Genomic DNA, 20,585 nt, shown 5'->3' with positions numbered 1-20,585 from the left:
TTTAGAAAGAGAGAGAGCATGTATGTGTATGGTGGCAGAGAGGGCAGAGGGAGAAGCAGACTCCCCATTGAGCAAGGAGGCTGATGTGGGACTCTGTCCCAGGACCCTGGGATCATGACCTGAGCCAAAGGCAGCGGCTTAATCCACTGAGCCACCCAGGCGCCCCTGTTGCCTTTTCTGAGTAAGTTTGCTTCTACTGATTACATATTTATCTAGTCTTAGATTTCACATAGGCTTTTAATGAATTCTGTAAAAAGTGTTTTTAAAAATATTCTGTATAAATGCTTATAGAAGGCATGTTCCTTATGGGTCAAAGGTCTTCATGCAGTCTTTCACATTGAATCCAACAAAAAAGCAGACAGGGACATGTCCACATAGGCTCTGGCCCATCAGTGTTTTCCTGAAAGAGCTAGGATGTTTACATTCTTCCGAAGAAAAGAAGACAGAGAATACCATTCCATATTTGTACTTGTTGGTTTTCTAGCATCATGGTGGCTGCTCAGTAAGAGCTCACAGCGGTTACATTGCAGCCTCGTTTCTGCCTGTGAAATCACATTGGTATGCAGATTCTGAAGTATGCAGCCCATGGATTAGGGCCCTCATTGCTGTCAAAGATAGTTATTTACTCCGGGAATCTTTCCAAGGTTGCTACCAGGAATGCTTTTTACTTTTATGGAGACTTGGTCCCTAAGGGTAAAGACAGTCATCCAAAAGGAAAACTTCCTGCCCAGTGTCTGTACATATATTAGTGACCTGAGCAGTAAAGTTCATAGCCTTCAAACCAAAACTCAACCTGAAAATGGGTTATTGAGCTTGAGTTGAGGTACTGAGGATAGAATAACTGAGAAATTCTAGTGTCTGTTTGCATTTGCACTCGTGGTGTGATGTGAATATAGTTTAAGACTTATTGTCACTATTTAGACAAACACTTTGTAAAGTGAGTGCCTTATTCAATTCTTTATGCACTTGAAGAAAAGCCTCATTTCCTTTTAGGAATCAAGTACTGTCCTTTCCGAACATTTGCCTGAGATAACTGTGCATGTTGATAATCATCTTCCTTTTTTCCTTACAAATTCTTCACAAAGTTCTTATTTCTCTTGCATTGATTTCCTAGTATGTACTCTATAATTGCTTTTCTGAACTGCATTCTTTGTCCTCAAGTTTTCATCTCCCCGGTCTGCCCTTCCTCCTTTAATCTTAGCAGATGGTGGCCTCATACCATTTATCTGGTATACGTTTCTGCATCATCTCTCCTGTCTTGAATATTGGAGGCTGTATCCATTTTTTTTTTCTTATCTGTATTTGACTAATCACCCCTCCTCTCTCTCTCTTTTTTTAAGATTTTATTTATTTATTTATTTGACAGAGAGAGAGGGATCACAAGTAGGCAGAGAGGCAGGCAGGGGTGGAGGGGAAGCAGGCTCCTTGCTGAGCAGAGAGCCGATGTAGGCCTTGATCCCAGGACCCTGAGATCATGACCTGAGCCAAAGGCAGAGGCTCAACCCACTGAACCACACAGGCACCCACCCCTCCTCTCTTAACCTTCTGTGTCTGCCCTTAATTCTATAATTCTGTATCGGTTCTGGGTTCATTCTCAGAAAATAGAAACCTCTCTAGTTGTTTTAGTCAGAAATTCAATAAGTACTTGTAGAATTGTTGAAAGATCTGGAAAGGCAGGCTTGAGGAAGGGCCTCCAGGAATGACTTCAAACAACTTAGCACATCTGGCTACCCAAGGGACTGGCAACATTTGCCACAATACGGAAGCAGCAGAGTTCAGGGCCTGGCTCTGGGTCTGGGATCACGTACCTCAGCGATGATCTGGGATTAAGAAGCTGCCAGCAAATACGTTGTATCCAGAGTAAAAGCGTCTCTCAGATCTGCACCAGCAAAATGGGTGTCTCACAGTCTAACGTGCCTCTCCACCATATTCAATCCCCAATACAAGTTTTCTTGCAGCTACGCCCACTGGGTTAGAACAACATCACACCCAGAGCCCTGGCTGCAGGAGAGTCTGGGATATGCTGTTACCTTCTCAGCCTCTGTGACATTAGAGGCACACACAAATGAGCTTGGGACACAAGTTGAGCAGTCCATTCAGTACTGCCATGGTCTTCTCCACTGACTCTTGATTTACTCAGTTATTAGTTACAGTTCGTACTTATTTACAATATTCTAGGGATTTTGCAACTTTTCTTTTCCCCTCCATTTTACTGTTTCAATTTTTGCACTAAGATCCAGGATGCTTTTTGCTTCCCACGATAAAGATTTTCCTGGGGTTCTTACTGCTTTTATTCCATTGTATTCTGCTCCTTGTTTTCTTTTGCCATGTCATCCTGAAACTATATTGCTATTTGCTATTGATTTCCAGAAATACTGTACCACCGTAAACATGAATTCCCGACATCTTGTGACCTCATCTTTGGTGCTAGGCAACTCACCACCAACAATGGAGTTGGAGTTCAGAACATGGAAAGCAAATCCTTTAAAAAGTTGGATTATCTCCTTAATTTCTAAAACTTAATCTATGATTATCACCGCCCTTGCTGTGCCTCCCAGTGACCATTCTGACCATTTCTCTGGTCAGCTGAGGAATACAGACCTGCCTACGGCTGTAGTATGAGAGGGGTGAGGGAATGCTTATTGAGTCTCATCTCAGAGATACAAGGAGGGTTTTGTTGACGGCCTGAAGGGGATAACTGAGGAAAGACTGGAGCTTCAGCAAAAGCTGCTAGATCATAGACTACTTTCCAATTTCCATCAAAATGTTTTAATTTCTGAAATTTTACTTGTCTGAGACCATCTCCCTCATCCTCTTGTAGTTATCTCCAGGTCCCTGAGACTCCATGTTACGGATTGAGAATAGCCCACATGTGATAGGTTAGTCTTATGCTAATTTCCTCTTTCTTTCTAATATATTTTAATAAATAGAGTAGAGGAATCTAAGGAAGAGATTGTCTTGGTTCTGCCTGTTCCCACAGGACTTGTCAGTGAGTTACACATGAAAAGCCAATCCCTGAGACAAGATTTAGTTTCACCGACAGCAAGCCGACACAGCTGATGTGCCATTTACACAAGACAGAATAGTTTAACTACAAAGTTCTGTGTGAATTCAAATCTGATACCTGCTTTCTAGTCAGTTTTGGAAGACTGGGAAACGAAGTGATAATGAAAGAATAGAAAAAGAAGCTTTTTGATTTTTGCCAGGGAATTATTAATTCCTGAAACCAAATTAGCATTGTTGAAACGTCTCAGATTTATTCTGTGAAATGAAAATCATGTTGAATTTCCCAGAGAAGCTCTAACTTTCCATGCTCACTTGGTTGTAATAAGATAAATCTCTCCTCCTATGGATCAAGAAAGCTTTTTTCTGCATTTTTTGCAGAAAGCAAAAAAAATACAGTCTTTGGTAAATATTTACATTACCAGTATCTATTAGTTCAGTGGTCTGATTGGACTAAGAGGCGCTAATAGGGCATACAGTGTTTTATGGATAGAAACTTCCTATCTGTCTAATGTATTAGATGTGGAATGAAAAGTCTAAGGGAATGTTCTTAAGAAAAAGGCCATGCATTATACGCTCATATATGTATGTTATGTCAAATCACAGTTTGCAAAAGATAATTATATTCATTTGAATGTTTAACATATTGGGTCATAATATTGAGTATTTTCCAATCTTTAAATAATATCTTATATATAAATCTTAAAAGAAAAGAGGCCAAAAGAAAACCAAACAAAGCAAAACCAGTCTTTCCCGAGTTATGGACTGACTTGGCAAGTTCTTATTTCCTCCCTGACTTTCTTTACAGCCTATGCTAATTGTTGCTACACTCCTCTCTCTCTTTAAGATACGTGGTAGGGGTGCCTGGGTGGCACAGTTGGTTAAGCGTCCAACTCTTGGTTTTGGCTCAGGTCTGATCTCGGGGTTGTGGGATCAAGCCTGTGTGGGGCTCCATGCTTAGCTTGGAGTCAGCTTGGGTTTCTCTCTCCCTCTCCCTCTGCCCCTTCCCCCTCTCAAATAATTTTTTTTTTTTTTTTAAGATTCATGGTAGAGAATTCAGACTATTAACTACAGAGGCAATATGTGTAATGGTTAAAAACACACGCTCTGAAGTCAGATTCCCTGGGTTCAAATTCTGATTCTTGCTGTGTGATTTCAGGCAAAGTACCTAATTTTCTGAGTCACTGTCTTCTTATCTATAAAATGGAAGTAAGGTAGTTCATTTGAATATTCACAAATGGAAGTGTACATATTCTCATTGAAGTTCTATGGGGATAAATGGTATAAGCATGTAGAGGGCTTAGCATAGTAAGTGCTCAGTGAAGATAAGCTACTAGTATTTAAGTATTTGTATTGTTATTTCTACCAGGAAACAATAAATAGGCTTGTCTTCTTCCACCTTTCAGTTATGAAATGTGTACTTACTGAGGAAAAGACATATACAACATTTATCTATAGATTATGAGTTGATGCCAAATATAGGCATAAAAACTGAAAATAAATCCAGATGTTTTCAAACATCTTGTAGACAAAGCAGCACCATTTTATAGCTTTTCTTTTTACTTGGCATGTTCATTTTGTGTGTGTGTGTGTGCACGCACATGTATGGGAAACCCACTCATTTTTATCCATTTGCCCCTTCTTGTGCATGTGTAGGAACTGTATGTGGGTAATGGAACTTAGTACATATTATTTCTAATCCTTTTTAACCATTTAGAGAAATAAAATTCATTAGCTCTGTTTTATACTTGAGAAAACTAAAGCTCAAAGATGTAATATGACTTATCTAAGTTCAGTCAGCTAGTAATCATTGGAGCCACACAATTGAAACCTCTCTTTCTTCCGAGTTGGCATCCTCTCCCACCATGTATTTTATGAATCGAGGACTAAAGGCCTAAGAAGAAGACTGGTTAATAAATTCACTGAGATTCAGCATTGTCAGTGTTAATGATCTGCATATCCAAACTTATTACTGACAGTGTATTTCATTTTCATATATAAGAATATTTTCAGGTATTATAATTTTTACTCACATACGTAGTAATACGCAAATATATACATTCTAAAATACCTGATTACGTGCAATGTAAAGTGAGGATCTTTTGTTCGCTAATAAATGAACCATATTGGTGACGTTGGTGATTGCAAAGGATATGTCTGGGTGTAAGGGACACTGTCATACCATCTTGTTTGTTTTGGTCGTCCTATTAGAAATGGAGGAAGAGTAGTCCTTCAGAAAAACCTTCACCACATTTAATATGGTTCTTGAGGAAATTATTTCCTGCTGTTCAGACAGATGTAAAAGGTCAGTGAAACACAATCGCCACAATTGATTCTGAACATTGGCTTCAGAATGTGTGCTCTGAGGAGATGCTAACTACTCCTCCCATGATGCTTTTGCTTATTCGGATACCATTAAAAGCTCCACTTGACAAGCATAATGATGAACCGTCCTTTTCCTGTCAAGCAACACGTTTGCTTGAGAGACAGGTCTGTTAAGTTGGAGTTTATTTCTCGTCCAAGGATCAATTTTTCATCTTGTTCCGCAAACCCATGAAGTTGTTTAAAATTCACACAACGTACTGCCAATAAAAGGGAAACCCCCTCTCCCCACTCCTAAGATTGGGCCTTGAGCGCTACAGGGTATAATGACACAACTGTCTTAGAAACATAAAGCCTCTTTGGTCCTCCAAAGGATGAATTTCATGTCTGTGTTCTAGTACATCTGACTCAATTGAATGAATGGGTTTGTGCTTTAAATAATGCTTTATCATCCACCTCATCTTACTTTATAAAAAAGTAAATAAATAAATTTAAGTGACTGAAATGTGAACAAACAACTCTAACTGTAGCTTAAATGTTCATTGTTGCATATCATTTTATCCCTGACTTATTAACAGCTCTCTTATGATTCGTTATCTTAATTATATGCAAGACAAAATGAAACTAATATATTTGGCAGGTAAATACATATTTTTCAAAATTGGGGGCATATTCTCTTTCTCATTACTTTTATTGCTTCCTTATAGCCTTGCAAATATTTTGCAATGAACTAGTATGTTCTTCCAAAACAAATAAAAATGAGATAGTTTTGTCAGAAAATGGGAAACCACTGTAAATTATAATTTCTGACAGTCAAAGGACAGACCTTCCCAGAGCAAAATTAACTGAATCACTTTAAATTTCCCTAGTGTCATCATTTTGGCACTTAAAGATATCTTCTACTTTCAAGAGTGCCACTTAACCTGTAAATGCACCTGGAAATAGAAACTTAAACCTGTATTAGCCAACATGTCGATTATTGAGTAGTGGGCAGCTGTTGGAGGTAAGTTGAAATACGTTTCATGCCCAGTCAGAAGTGAGTTTGGCTATGAAAACATTCTTCAGGAAGTATTGCTGACCAGGCTTTGATCTCTCTGAACTCAGAATCTTGATTTTAAGTCAGAAAGGGATCCTTGGTGGAAAATATCTAGAATAGGATCTTAAAGTACGTTAAGTTTCAGATTGTATGACATGTTACATGGTTCATGGGGAACTATTAGACTCACATATAAAATGACAACTAAACACATTAGTATCACTTAGGGTCCCAGCAGGAAACAGGTGGCATGCTCAAAGGAGTAATTAAAGATACTAGAGTGTAGGGACTAAAGACAGGTTTAGGTGAACCAACAAATGATAATGAAGTACCTGGAGATAGAAGGTGGGAAGCTATTCTTGCCATTAGGCCTGAAGAGGCAAGAAGATGGTATGTGTTACTGGAATATAACAAGACTGAAGGCAAGGGAGAGGGGCAGATGGACAGGAGCCGTGACTCTCAAGATGGAGGAACAGAATCGTTGCCAAACCATGACCCAGCACATTCAGTAAGGGGAACATCTGTCTACCCGATCTCTTATTCTTCTTGCTCTTTGATCTCTTCTTGGGCCTTCCTGTTGACCAAATCCAGCGGGGAACAGCGCACAGGGAGCTCAGCCAATGCAGTCTCTAGAAGCCAGTCCCCCACTGACACAATGCAGCACCGAGGAGGGAGGAGAATGAACCTGGAAGGGCAGAGGGAGAATAATCAGCATAACATTTTGCCATATTCCGAATTATATGGGATATAAACCTCCAAGTATTCCTCACTAAGGAGCTGGTGAGGGCTCCCTGCCATTATTCTACTCCTCTGAATTTCTCTTTTCCAGGTTCTGAAAGTTCTCTGTTAGTTTTTTATTCAGTTTTTGTTCCATGTCATTCTGGGCAAGAATATGAGACAATCGTTATAGCAGGGATGTTTTTATTATTTGCAAAATCATCCTTTTTTTCTTTCCTTTTTGCTAAGCATCACTTTATACCAAGACTTGAATAGTTGAATTCAATACAGGATTTTTCTCTTTGACATAATTCTTAGTATCCTGGCTGCCTAACTTCCCCATTAGGTTGGGATGGCTTTCACTAGTTCATTTAGCTGTACATCTCTTTCCTTACACTGTCCTGCCTTACATCTCCTTCTTACAGCCAGTGTTCAGCCCATCTCCTCAATAGGAAAGGCTTTTAACACTTTTTTGAATGTGAGAGGTCACTCTCTGACTGGGGTCAACCTTCACAGTGTGACAATTATTTTCAATGTAAACTCCATTATTCTAACATGTCTGCCCTCACTTTTCTCTATTCTTTATTTCTTTGATTCCAGTTCCTTTACTATAGATTTGCTTTCCTTTTCCATTCACCTACAATGCTATGAATTCATGTTGACATGATGGCGCATTATACATTGTGTATGTCAGAGGGGTAAGAAGGGTAAGAAGTGGTCTTCTAGGTCAACAGATGGATTAAAAACCAGGGTTGATTTTATAGATTACAGATCTATTTAACTCCCAAATAAATGTTTCTCAGAGATGGTGGCATGGTTTTTTGTTTTTTGTTTTTTTGTTTTTGTTTTTACAAATTATATGATTCTAAGTCTTTCTTTTTTCACTCCACTCAGATCCGAAGCCAAAGCAAAGCCTCTGGGTCTGGGCTCTGTGAGGGAGATGAAGTCGTTTCCATCAATGGCAACCCCTGTGCGGACCTCACCTACCCCCAAGTCATCAAGCTCATGGAGAGCATAAGGGACTCTCTCCAAATGCTTATCAAAAGGTACAGAAGATTTGTTGGAGTATATATTTTCTTTTGAAGTTAGGTAGGAATGACTATAGCTTTTACTAAGTGTATCATCTGTCATTTATGGGGAAATTGGGGTTGCTCTGTGGAAGGTTAGTGTAGTTAAACAGAAGAACCACCATGTTTGAGAAATGGCAATTAATTTTCTGGTTAATTGAGAATTAACTTAAAAAATTTTTGTATCATGAGCTTTGTTGAAAAACAAGTATTTTAGACAAGTTCCTTAGAAAGCTCATTATTTAATAATTAATAATTTAATAATTTAAAAAATAATAATTAATAATTTAATAATTTAATACTTCTAGGTCAAGATTTTGTGGTGTGTCAGGATCACTACCTTATTCACTGATGAGTAAAAATGTTTAATTTAACTTTAGAGAACAGACTGAAGGTTACCAGTGGGGTGGTGGTAGTGGGTGGTGGTGGAGGGGGAGATAGGTGATGGGGATTAAGGAGTGCACTTGTCATGATGAGCACTGGGTGTGTATGGAAGTGTTGAATCACTGTTTTGTACACCTGAAACTAATATTACACTGTATGTTTACTGGAATTAAAAATTTAAAAAAGAACAGCAATCAATTCCATTAAGAAATGTTTAAGTGTTAAACTGTTACCCTGTACAATAATTTTTTTTTTTATAGAAAGAGAATGCCTAGAGAAGGGAAAGAACCACATAAAACCCTAAAAGCAGCTCGATTTCTACTTGTCAGGACCTCTAGTGAAAGCATTTGTGTATGGAAAAAAGCAGATGGATAGAATATAGGTTTTGGACTACTAATGAAAATCACTGTTAATTTGATCTCCCCAAATACCACCCTCCCTACCTAATTGCTTAAAAACGCAGTAGTAAACTTTAAACAGTAAGACAAAAGAAAACAACAAGGGCAATCACAAAAAAGCGACAGCATCCGCATTTTTACAGCCCTGTGCAAATCACAGGACCCTGTACAAACCCATACTGACTTTGCGAGTGAGCCTCTGACCATGACACTGTGATGAATCCAGAAAGGAAAGTTCTGGCTTCCTGGAGAGCAGCCTTCGGGAAGATGCCAGAGGACAATCTCACACAGAATTGAAAGCCTTCCAGGTTTTGTCTTAACTCTGTAGTTAAACTATGGGCAGCGTTACCCCTCTGATAATCATTCACTATTGATTCCATTTCACACATAAACTTGGCAGGACCATGATCTTGTGAAAATAAAAGAAATGTAGCACTATTCTTAGACTCTCCCATCTAAATATTTACCCATCAAGCCCAATGCTTAAGCCTTTAGGATCCTACTTCATTATGAAGCCACCATTTGCTTTTAAAAGCAAACTACCAGGAGTCTTGCCGAGTGTGGACGGGGTGTTTGCCATTATTGTGCATAAATCTCTGAGGTATTTGAAGACTTCCATCTTTGTTGAAGGTTTAATCACATGCCAAATAGGGGGAAAACCTTCTCTAATTTATTCCCTTCTTAGTGTCTTTACTCTTTTAACGAGGCCAATTTCTTAGGAACATACTTGTGGTCTGGGACATTCCCTGCTAGTTCTTGTTTTGATTACAATGGCTATCACTGGGAAAACCCGTGGTGATTTAAAACTGAATGTTAGGTACATGTTTACTTTCAGAAATAAATGAACTAGCTCTCTGTTACTTTCAATAGCTGGAGATATGATGATGATTATTTTCTCTGAAGTATTTGGACTTTTGCAAAATAAATAATTAATGGATGAGATTGAAATGGAATCTCAAATTAAAATTAGCCTAAAGACCATCATCATCACCACCACCACCACCATTCTGGGTATCTGAACATTGTACCTATGTAGACTGAAAGGAAATGAGCATTTTAAGGTACAAATCTCTAACCTTTAGAGCTTTTATGATTTGTATTCCTGTATATCTGTTTTACTTCTGCTACCAGTAAATGTTAACATTTATATGATCCATTTGCCTGTATTACACTCTGTAAGACTGGAATAAATTCAAATGACTCTCTTCTCAGCTTCATAATTGATTGCTAACATAATTCAAAGTGATTTAATCTACTTCCATCTGAGGCCTTCCTAAAGTAAAACTCTCTGACCTTTTGGTACCATCAAATTTGGTTGCATAGAGTGTATTAATCATTTCCTATATAAGAAAGATCTAATTTACTATCATCATGTTTTTAAAATGCTATGTTATTGGGGCACCTGGGTGGCTCAGTGGTTAAGGCCTCTGCCTTCGGCTCAGGTCATGATCCCAGGGTCCTGGGATCAAGCCCCACATCAGGCTCTCTGCTCAGCGGGGAGTCTGCTTCCTCCTCTCTCTCTCTCTGCCTGCCTCTCTGCCTACTTGTGATCTCTGCCTGTCAAATAAATAAATAAAACTTAAAAAAAAATGCTATGTTATAATTTTTTTTAATTATCAGGAAGCTTTACAGATTACTTCCTTAGAGAAAGCTGCATTTCATTAGACTATTAGTTTTTTTATTGTTTTGCTTAGTTTTGCTTTACTATATGCAGACAAAAGCAAAGTTAGGAGCGATTATTTTGAATATTCATCAGAAATGCCATCAGACAGATTCTAAGGTATATTCCTTGGGGTAGCCCCTTGAGTAGGGTTCATTCACTCCCATCAAATGATAATCTGGCATTAATCAGGGGCATTTTGAGGAGGAGGAAAGGGGCAGAGATAGACTCTGCTGCTTTAAAAAAAAAAAAAAACTTACACATGTGAGACATGAAGGCATCTCCTACAGCTGTTCTGCTAGTGATGCTTCTCTTCTAAAAGCAGTTCAAGTTTAAATTAGAGCTTTAGCAAGAAGTTGTTTGACACTTAAACTGGCATTGCTTCTTGCAAACCCAGGGTTGCAAAACCAGCTGGGAATGGTTAAGGTCAAAAGCAAAGGATGGTAGTGAGCAGAGCTGGGCTTCTTAGCTGAGAGAAAAAGGAACGGTATGACTTCAGAGATCCTATAAGGAAATGCTCCGAGAGACAGGTTCAAATGGGAGAAGGGGAGACATCTCCAATTATAAATACCCCATGACTCAATGATTCATTGCAGCATGGAAAGGATTTCTCTTTACACAAGAGTACTGGGCTGGGGTCCATTTATTACAAAACACATGCTCCCTGGAGCTTGAAAAACAGCTTCTATTTCATTCCTTTCAAGAAAGCACAGCCTCTAAAAGGATTACTTGAATTATCTGTGTATCAATATTACTCTGAAGTTGCTGAATATGTTTACATGACTTTACAATGTTCAGACCTATACTTAGTCAGTAAGACATTGAAATGCTTTGTCATATTAGAACAAACGTGGTTTTTTGAAAACACCCAAATAATTACAGATAAAGGACATCCATGTAGCTATAACCTGTGCTTTTAAAAAAATCAAAGCTGAATTTAGGGTGGATTTAGGTCCCATAATCTTTTGTAAGCATTTTTGCTTTGCTTTAAAGAAAAGTTTATTTGGAAGATCTTTAAATAATAATATCAACATGCTGCCAACTTCTGTTCTCAAATATGTTGCACTTGACATTTAAGAGGAAATATTTTGACTGTATCATGTATCCTAAAAGTGTCAGAAAGTTCTTTGGCAGGTGTAACACTCTGATTTAACCTTCTGGACTGATTTTCCTGTGTGCAGACCATCCAGTGGAGTAAATGAGAGTTCCGTCTCTGAAACTGAAAACAAAACCCCGGAGCATCTCACCCATGAGGGGCACGTGGAAAGTACCACCCTGCAAATTCGACCAGCCACAAAGAACCAGCACAGAGAGCTGTACGTTGCCTCGGTCAGGAGTGGGGCTCCTCTAGCTGAGGACCAAGGGAATGGTCCTGGTTTTTCTGGGAGCATACAAGAAGAAACAGGCCTGAGCTGCCATGTCACTCCCCATATGCCTGACTCCCAAGCAGGACGCTTAGCAGAGGAGATCATCTTAAGGGAGAAGCCAGAAGTTGGGCAGCCAGGCCCTGTGGTTGAACTACAACTGTCCCTTTCACAAGAGAGACACAAGGTCACAAATGTCCCCGTGGTGGCTCTCCTGGGAGCTGAAAAATCCAAGTCTCCTGACCCAGATCCTCATATACAACACTGCGGAATTGTCCACATAAATTCAGTCCCGACGAGGGAAAAAGGAGAGCCTTCTCTGAGGTCCAGCAAGATAATCCAGCTCTCCAGTGGCAAAGAGTTAAAAGTGACCCAGGGATGTGAAGCCGGAGATGCGGGGTTGCCCCAAGTGGAAGTGATACTCGACTGCTTGGACAGGCAGAAGACGGAAGGGTGCAGGCTTCAGGCAGGAAAGGGGTGTGTGGATTCTCCAGTGGAAGGAGGGCAGTCAGAAGCACCTCCTTCTCTGGTATCCTTTGCAGTCTCATCAGAAGGCACAGAGCAGGGAGAAGATCCACGCTCAGAAAGGGATCACAGCAGACCTCACAAGCACCGAGCGCGCCACGCACGTAAGTCCTGCCCAGGGCCGCTGCTGGGCTATTAGAAGGGGCTTGAGAGCTTAAAGGGCATTTCGCTGCTGCTTCACTTACATGGATTTTTTTTCTTTTTAAGACTCTTCTTATGTCTTTCTCTGTGGTTAAAAAAAAAATTAATTAATGCACAGAATAACAAATGGGAAATTGTGGAGAACACCAATTTCTGAAATGGAGGCAATAAGTTTGAAGTTTGTCGTAGATTTGAAGGTATTTAAGGCATTTTCTTTTATCCCCAGAGGCACAGGAGCTGTTCAAGAAAATGATATGGTTAATGTGTCTCTTTGACTTGTCTCAGAATGTTGTAAGATTTCAGGTAAAATTGCAGAAGGGAGTATTTGAAGTCAGGTGGACTCCGAGTTTAAATGTCAAAAACGGTTGAGTGTGCTGCTGAGAGTTGTCTTGAAAATAGAGGCTCCACCACTGACACTAAAAGCAGATCTTCATTTTGGAAAAAAAAAAAAAATCATTGTGCAGCTTGATGATGCTTGCAGAAGTGAGTTTGACAGACAAGGACATGTGGAATACTGAGCAGTTACATGATCCTCTCGGTTTTATATGTCTTCACTCGACTGCAAAGCATTTCATCTACCTTCTAGACACACGGGTCAGTCTCCCGGACCCCGTGGAGGTATTTAGTGTCCCCAAATGTAAAATATATTTACATTCAAGGCTCTTTACGGTGTTTTGTTTTATCCAAGGGAGTGACTAGAGAAAGGAGAGTGAAGATAAGGATGTCAGTTAGGTTGTATGATTTTTGTTCTTTTCTCTTCCTCTCTCTCTCTTTTTTTTTTTTTCCTTCTAAAACAAATTTTAGAATTTCATCTGAGGAGGTAGAAGCTGACTAGCAAAAGCACTTGAAGGTATGAATGATATACAACGGTAATGAACTCAATTATTCAAAGTACTATATTAAATCTTCTAACCTCTCATTATTCCCTTCCAAGCATATTTTTAGCAGAAGCATTTGTAGCTTTATTGGCAAGTGCTGTTAATCGTCCTTATACTTGAAGCATCTGTACCCACCTTCACATTTATGGCATATTAAGTGTATTAAGGCAGCACTCACATACTTTACATGTTGGCAGTGAAGTAAGCAACAACTGTGCAACTGTGACTGTCAATTTAATAGTAAGTTGTATAACACTAAGTCAAAAAAAGGAGTTATATTTAGTAATGATTTTGCTTTTAACTGTTTTCTCTAAATAAAATCCAAACGCCAGGGAATATCTAACTTTGTTATAAAGCCATTCACTCTAATTCTATTTTATTTAAAAAAAAAATGAATCATGAAGTCCGATTTTTTCCCCAGGGACAAAAAACCCCCTAATTTTCAATCATAAAATATTCAAGAAGTTTTTCGGAAATTTCCAGTTAACTATTTTGAAGAATTCAAAACTTACTTGTGAATCATGCTCACTATCATTAAATACACAATGACAATTAACTAATGCTATACATTACTTTGCCACCAATTTGTTTTCTTGTAACAATTATGATAAAGGAAAAAATTAAATATGAATGTTACTTTAAAACTGTCAAACTCTCATTTTAAATGACTTAAGTTCTGCATCAGATTTTACGCACAGTTAAGAGGGTCACTAGTCACATGATTTTTAAATATCCCCAAGATTTACACTTATTCTTGCTGTGACTGAAGTACTTATATTTCAAAATAACAATCCATTTCAAACAAATTTATCTAGACAGCTTTGTAGATTGAATTTCTTACATGTATTCACAATGATCCAGTGTTCCAAATCATTAGCAATCATTGATTCAGTGCCTTCAGTTATTATTCATCCAGTTTTTTGAATTTATATTAATCCAGTCACCATGAATACAAGGACTTTGGGGAGATGTCAAAGTTTAAAAAAAAGAGAAGAAAACTTAAATATTTAAATTCAGTACACAGAAACACTTAGAACAGTTTCTTGCCCTCCCCATTCGCAGTTTTTAAAAATGGTTGGACACAGTTTTATATTGACATTTTATTTTTTAAATACAGAAGTACGGGTATGTCTTAGCTTGTTTTTCAGAAAATACTATGTCCTCAAATTATTTCCTTTTTTGGTTTTGATTACATCCTATTGACTGACGTTTACTAGGTAGCGGGTATTGTCAAGGTATAAAGATCCATGTGCTACATATACTCCAATCACCATAGATAAAAATGTATTTATATGAGCAAGTGAAACAGGAGCGTTGTGTAGAATTACATATATCATTGTAGGTCATCATAAAAGTATACATTTTAAAAGAAATAAGAAAGGGAAGTGAGTTCAGTTGCTTCAAAATTTAGTGGCTGATTGTAAACATGTTTTTTCCATATTTACTTTCCCCTGGGAGAATGGATTTCTGGGTTGCTATGAGGGCTTCTTGGAATTCATCAACTCAGTATAATTTCTGTACTTTCCCTAGGGCTCAGGAGGAGTGAAAGCCTATCAGAAAAGCAGGTGAAAGAAGCGAAATCTAAATGCAAAAGCATTGCTCTCCTTCTTACAGATGCCCCCAACCCCAACTCCAAGGGGGTGTTGATGTTCAAGAAGCGCCGTAGGCGGGCCAAGAAGTACACCCTAGTCAGCTACGGCACTGGCGAACTTGAGCGCGAGGCCGACGAGGAGGAAGAAGGTGACAGAGAGGATACTTGCGAAGTAGCATTTCTGGGCACGAGTGAGTCGGAGGTGGATGAAGAGTTACTGTCCGACGTTGACGACAGCGCACACGTGGTGAGCTTTGACTGGGATTCTGGACTGGTGGACATCGAAAAGAAGCTGAACAGAGGGGACAAGATGGAGATGTTGCCGGACACCTCAGGCAAGGGCGCCCTCATGTTTGCCAAGAGGAGGGAGCGAATGGATCAGATCGCGGCCCAGAAAGAGGAGGAGAGGGTGGGTGGAACGCCAGGCAGAGCACCCGAAGCTGCGCAGACAGACGGCCTGAGAACCGCGGCTTCTTGCCAAAGGAAGGAGGAAGAATCGGTCAGAATGCAGAGCTCTGTGAGCAGAAGCTACATCGAGGTGAGCCGCGGGCACGGCCATGTGCCCCAACAGAACGGCTTCAGTGGGGCGTGTGAAACCGCAGAGGCACAGAGGATGATCCCTATGAACAGAACAGCCAAACCCTTCCCGGGGTCTGCGAACCAGCCCGCGACCCCCTTCTCCCCAACCCGGAACATGGCAAGTCCCATGGCGGACTTCCCGGCGCCTCCGCCCTATTCCGCGGTCACGCCTCCACCTGAAGCCTTCTCCAGAGCGGTGTCAAGTCCCACAGCCGGCCCGGCGCAGCCTCCTCCGTGGCCCCAGCCCGCCCCCTGGTCCCAGCCCGCCTTTTACGACGCCTCGGAGCGCATAGCTTCCCGGGATGAAAGGATCGCTGTGCCGGCCAAGAGAACAGGGATATTGCAGGAGGCCAAAAGGAGAAGCACGACGAAGCCCATGTTCACATTTAAAGAGCCCAAAGTAAGCCCAAATCCCGAACTCTTGTCACTTCTTCAAAATTCGGAAGGCAAAAAGGGCACGGGAGCTGGAGGCGATTCCGGACCCGAAGAAGACTACCTCAGTTTAGGGGCCGAGGCCTGTAACTTCATGCAGAGCTCCTCCGCCAAACAAAAGACTCCGCCTCCTGTGGCTCCGAAACCTGCAGTCAAGTCCTCGTCCTCCCAACCAGTAACTCCAGTTTCTCCGGTCTGGTCCCCAGGAGCGGCTCCAACCCAACCTCCTGCCTTCCCCGCGTCCAGCCCGTCGCAGGGCACCGTGGTCTCCTCCATCAAAATAGCCCAGGCTTCCTACGCTCCTGCTCGGCCCGCGAGTGCTCTGACCCTGGCCGGTCCCTTCAAAGGACCACAAGCAGCAGTAGCCAGTCCCAACTACACACCTAAGCCAGCGGCTCCCACACCAACAGTAAACGCTGCTCATGCTGCTGCAGCGGGACCATCTAATGAGCTTCCAGGAATGAGTGGGAAAGGAGCCCAGCTCTTTGCTAAGAGGCAGTCGAGGATGGAGAAGTACGTGGTGGATTCAGACACGGTGCAGGCCCATGCCGCTCGCGCCCAGTCTCCCACTCCGTCTCTACCCGCCGGCTGGAAGTACTCCTCCAATGTCCGAGCCCCTCCACCTGTGGCCTACAATCCTATCCACTCTCCCTCCTATCCTCTGGCTGCTCTCAAGTCTCAGCCATCAGCCCCGCAGGCGTCCAAGACAAGCAAGAAAAAGGGCAAAAAACCCCTTAATGCTTTGGATGTCATGAAGCACCAACCGTATCAGCTAAACGCATCCTTGTTTACTTTCCAACCTCCAGATGCGAAGGATGGCCTCCCCCAAAAGTCATCCGCCAAGGTCAGCCCGGTGCCTGGCATGAAGCAAGCTCTCCCTCCCCGGCCCGTGAACCCTGGCTCGCCCACTACCGCGCAGGCGTCTTCTGTGTACTCCGTGCCAGCCTACAGCTCTCAGCCCGCCTTCTTTGCGGAGGCTGCCTCACCCGTCAGCGCGTCCCCAGTGCCCGTGGGCATTCCCACCTCCCCGAAGCAAGAATCAGCCTCTGCGTCTTACTTTGTGGCACCGAGGCCGAAGTTCTCAGCCAAGAAAAGTGGTGTCCCAGTTCAGGTGTGGAAACCATCTATCGCGGAAGAGTAATCTCATAGCCGAAGCTGAGTGTCCACTTTGTTTGAAACAAGCTGTTTGCAGTGTTGCTCCAGTCCCGGAGAATGCCTAGCAAGTCCTCAACTTACTTAGAATTTCAGATGTCACTTCCCAATCTGGGTCCAAGGAGCGTAATATTTTTAATGAGTCAAAATCTAACTCAGATTGACTTAAAACATATTTACCTTTTTCGCAAAAATAGGGGAGCACCCCAAAATAGACATGTGCCATTATATTAAGTAAGCAGAATGCTTAGGATTTACGCTTTAGTCCCAAAAAAGACAGTGATCAGTGTTAGCACACAGTGCACACAGCTACTGTGCTCCTGTGGTGAAAAGGTTCCAATGTAGTGAGAAGATACATGTATTGACTGAGATTTCCTTTTTAGGTAGTGCTTTATCTCTATAATGGGTGTAAAGAGATAAGACATTTATTGAGGACAGGGATCAGCTCTGGTCTGTCAAACTCAGCCACCTGTTTGATAGTGCAGAGGACAACTCTGGGGATTGTTGCAGTGTATATATTTAGTAAGAAGGGTAAGGAAGAGGGTGTCAGTGATAACTGAGCACTGATTACATATTAGGTCCTTCGCCAGATGTTTTCTATGTATTAACTCATTTCAGAAGACTCCCTTAAAGTAAATGAGACAGGGCAAGAAGGCTAATTATCCTTAGAGACCGATTTCCATCTTCTCTTCCCTGTTACTTAAGAAACAAGCAAGTGTAATCTCCGATTGCCCACGGAAGTGTAAGTTTGTGTTCCTCAGCCGAGGCAAGTGGCAGAGCACAGTATAAAGGAATAACATAAAAAAGGGTGAGCAGGTTGCAGATAAAGGTAGCTAGGACTATTATTTTCCCTTGGGAAAGCACGCGATTGAGGCAATGAAGGGTTTCCGACTGCAGGAACTGATTGTGAAGCACGAGGAACCCCGCGTGTGTGGAGGCCGTAGGGTGAGAACACACAATTACTAGCATCATTTCTGAGTGACCTCACAGATGGTTTTCCTTGTGTTTGTTTTGCTTTCCGCCTACTGTTTCCCCCACTGTTCCTTGCAATTCGATTCTTGCAGCTTCACTTTGTGATTTTCGTGTGATGGACCAGGAGGATTCAGGCAAGGTTACCTTGTAAATTTGGATTGGTCACACACCATGCCGTCATCCAGCTGGCAATGAAGTTAAAAATGTTACTGACAGTAAACCTGAAGACCTTTCTCATATCTATTTTAAGTCCAGGTCTGACCAACCATGGAAAATATTCAACAGGAATTAATGTAGAAAGAACCGCAGAGCATTTTTGACAGCTCCGAGGAAAACCATCTACTTAGCACAGGAGACACATTTAGAGACGTCTTATAAAAACTTGCCTGCTTTGAGGGTACTTGGTACCACTTTCACCCTCTGAAAATGTCTGTATTCCTGTTCTTTTAATGCCGTTACTGTCAACCTGCTATATTTTTCACTATCCTATTAAATTATCACTTCCTTCTTTATCTGTTTAACGTACATATTTTTAAAAGTAATCTTACCCTGTAGGACTGTTCTGACCTAAGTCATTTCTCTGATATTTCGCTTCTGTTGCTCCGAAAACCTCTGAATTTCCTTTTGTGAGCATATTCGTTTGTCTGTATGCTGTAAAACTCTAAGACAGAACACACAAAAAGAATTAGGTCAGCTACAGGACAATGGGGCTGTTTCTTTTGCCTTTTTTTTGTTTTGTTTTTTCCTGGAAAATCTCCCATTGCCTTTGGTAGTAGTTTACCTAGAGGTTACAACCACAGGATGCAGCTCAGACCCTCATTTGCCTTTTTTGGAAATCAATTAGAAAGATTAATACAGGGTAAAGGAAAAAGCAATCTATCCATTATATAACACTATTGTTTGTATTACTTGTTCCCTGCAAAGGAAGTCTGTCAAAAGCTTTGCATTTTGCGTTCTTTTCTAATAGGACAACCAAAAAAGGCTTCTTAAGGTGAAGCAGGAAAGGAGATCATTTTTATAATTTTGCATTCTTGACATAGCATTTAAAGAATGGTATGAAGTAGAGGAAAGAAAATGGAACACAGGGTAGTTAATTTGAGATCACCAGTTCAAATGTAGCTTGGGCTGGTAATGACCCACAAGTATTCCCAGTTGTCCAGTGGTTTGTGGTATGTAGGAATGAGAAGTGTTTTCAGTCCATTTCCTGTAGGACAGGTGGCAATCTTAGCAGAGCCACTATTTGGAGTCGATGACTAAACACACCACTAGCATAACTGGGAGTGTCATAGGGTTCCCAAAAAGCACCTCAGAAACATGCTAGGCATGCAATCAAAGCATCCACCAACCTCGACTGGGAGTGGAAACATAGGTCTCATCTCAAACCGTATGGATGGTCCTATGTTATGGAGGATTATTGCGTCTGTAACAGAGTGTCACCACACCATGAGGATGGGGGAATGGGAGGGAAAAGGACCCAGCCAGCACCCTGGAGGAAGAGGGATTCCCTTTGCCTCTTCTCCTCAACCAGACAGCCTCCTGAGAACTTGCATGCAGAATAAGGTGTATGTACCACCTTTCAGGTTGGCGTTATGGGAATGACATCAGTGTGGCAGATGGGAGTTTTGGGAACTCATGACCTCAGCTCCCTGTCCATGAGACTCCCTTTGCAATCTGGGTGTTGTTGGCTTTGTTGTGGTAGCAGATGTTTGACTGATTGGTTGTGGGGTATGAGGAGGCAGGTTTTGTTTCGTTTTTTAGCACCTTGCCTTTTCTCTTGTCCTTTGTTAGCTTAGTTACTGGGCGGAGCACCTATGAAGTCCAGTTGTCATCGTCAACACCATGATCAGCACCGTAGCAATGATCATTTACTGAGCACCTGTGTTCGGTGCCTCATGTGCCTTATCCCAAGGAATCCACCGCATGGTTTACAGGCACTGAGATACAAAATAAAATGTAGTCACAGTCACTGACTTGCTTCAGGATCTCATGCAGTTTTTTTCCCCATGAGTTTCCCCTTAACAAGGTCTCAAACCTCTCTTTCTGGGCCGTTGTGGCAGGAGGAGTATGCACAACACTAGATATTCTAGGAAGAGAGGCCTATGTGAATCTAAACACAGCATGAGCCTCTCGGTCTCGTCAGAGAATAGACTGAATCACAGAACTGGTGAGACTGAGAATCTGAGCATGGCCACTTCCACCCTCAAACCTTTACGATTTTGTTGCTAATATTTCGATAATAAACACATTCTGTTTTGAGAGAGGAAGAATCACACTGTTTCTGCATTTTGACTGCTCATTGGTAGCATAAAGCTTAAGTTTTTAGGAATACATCTTATAAGACACATTTGGGTTGTCATTGTGGAG

The 20,585-nt window shown here is 41.3% G+C and overlaps 1 protein-coding gene across 3 annotated transcripts in view; it reads left to right on the top strand.

Annotated features, from left to right (window-relative positions):
* Nucleotides 1–20,585, top strand: part of SYNPO2 (synaptopodin 2) — a 178,476-nt gene that overhangs the window by 132,176 nt on the left and 25,715 nt on the right. For 2 of the 3 annotated variants that reach the window (XM_045994655.1, XM_045994668.1), the window contains exons 2-4: nt 7,973–8,124; nt 11,769–12,580; nt 15,026–17,208. In XM_045994655.1, coding sequence (XP_045850611.1) covers nt 7,973–8,124; nt 11,769–12,580; nt 15,026–17,208 — 3,147 coding nt within the window. The remainder of the gene's footprint in view (nt 1–7,972; nt 8,125–11,768; nt 12,581–15,025; nt 17,209–20,585) is intronic. The other variant, XM_045994660.1, reaches the window with a different exon arrangement.

Source organism: Meles meles, chromosome 2 (genome assembly GCF_922984935.1).
Source record: "Meles meles chromosome 2, mMelMel3.1 paternal haplotype, whole genome shotgun sequence".
NCBI classification, from domain to species: Eukaryota; Metazoa; Chordata; class Mammalia; order Carnivora; family Mustelidae; genus Meles; species Meles meles.
The sequence above is the reverse complement of the archived record's forward strand: the minus strand, read 5'-3'. Positions and strand labels throughout refer to the sequence as shown.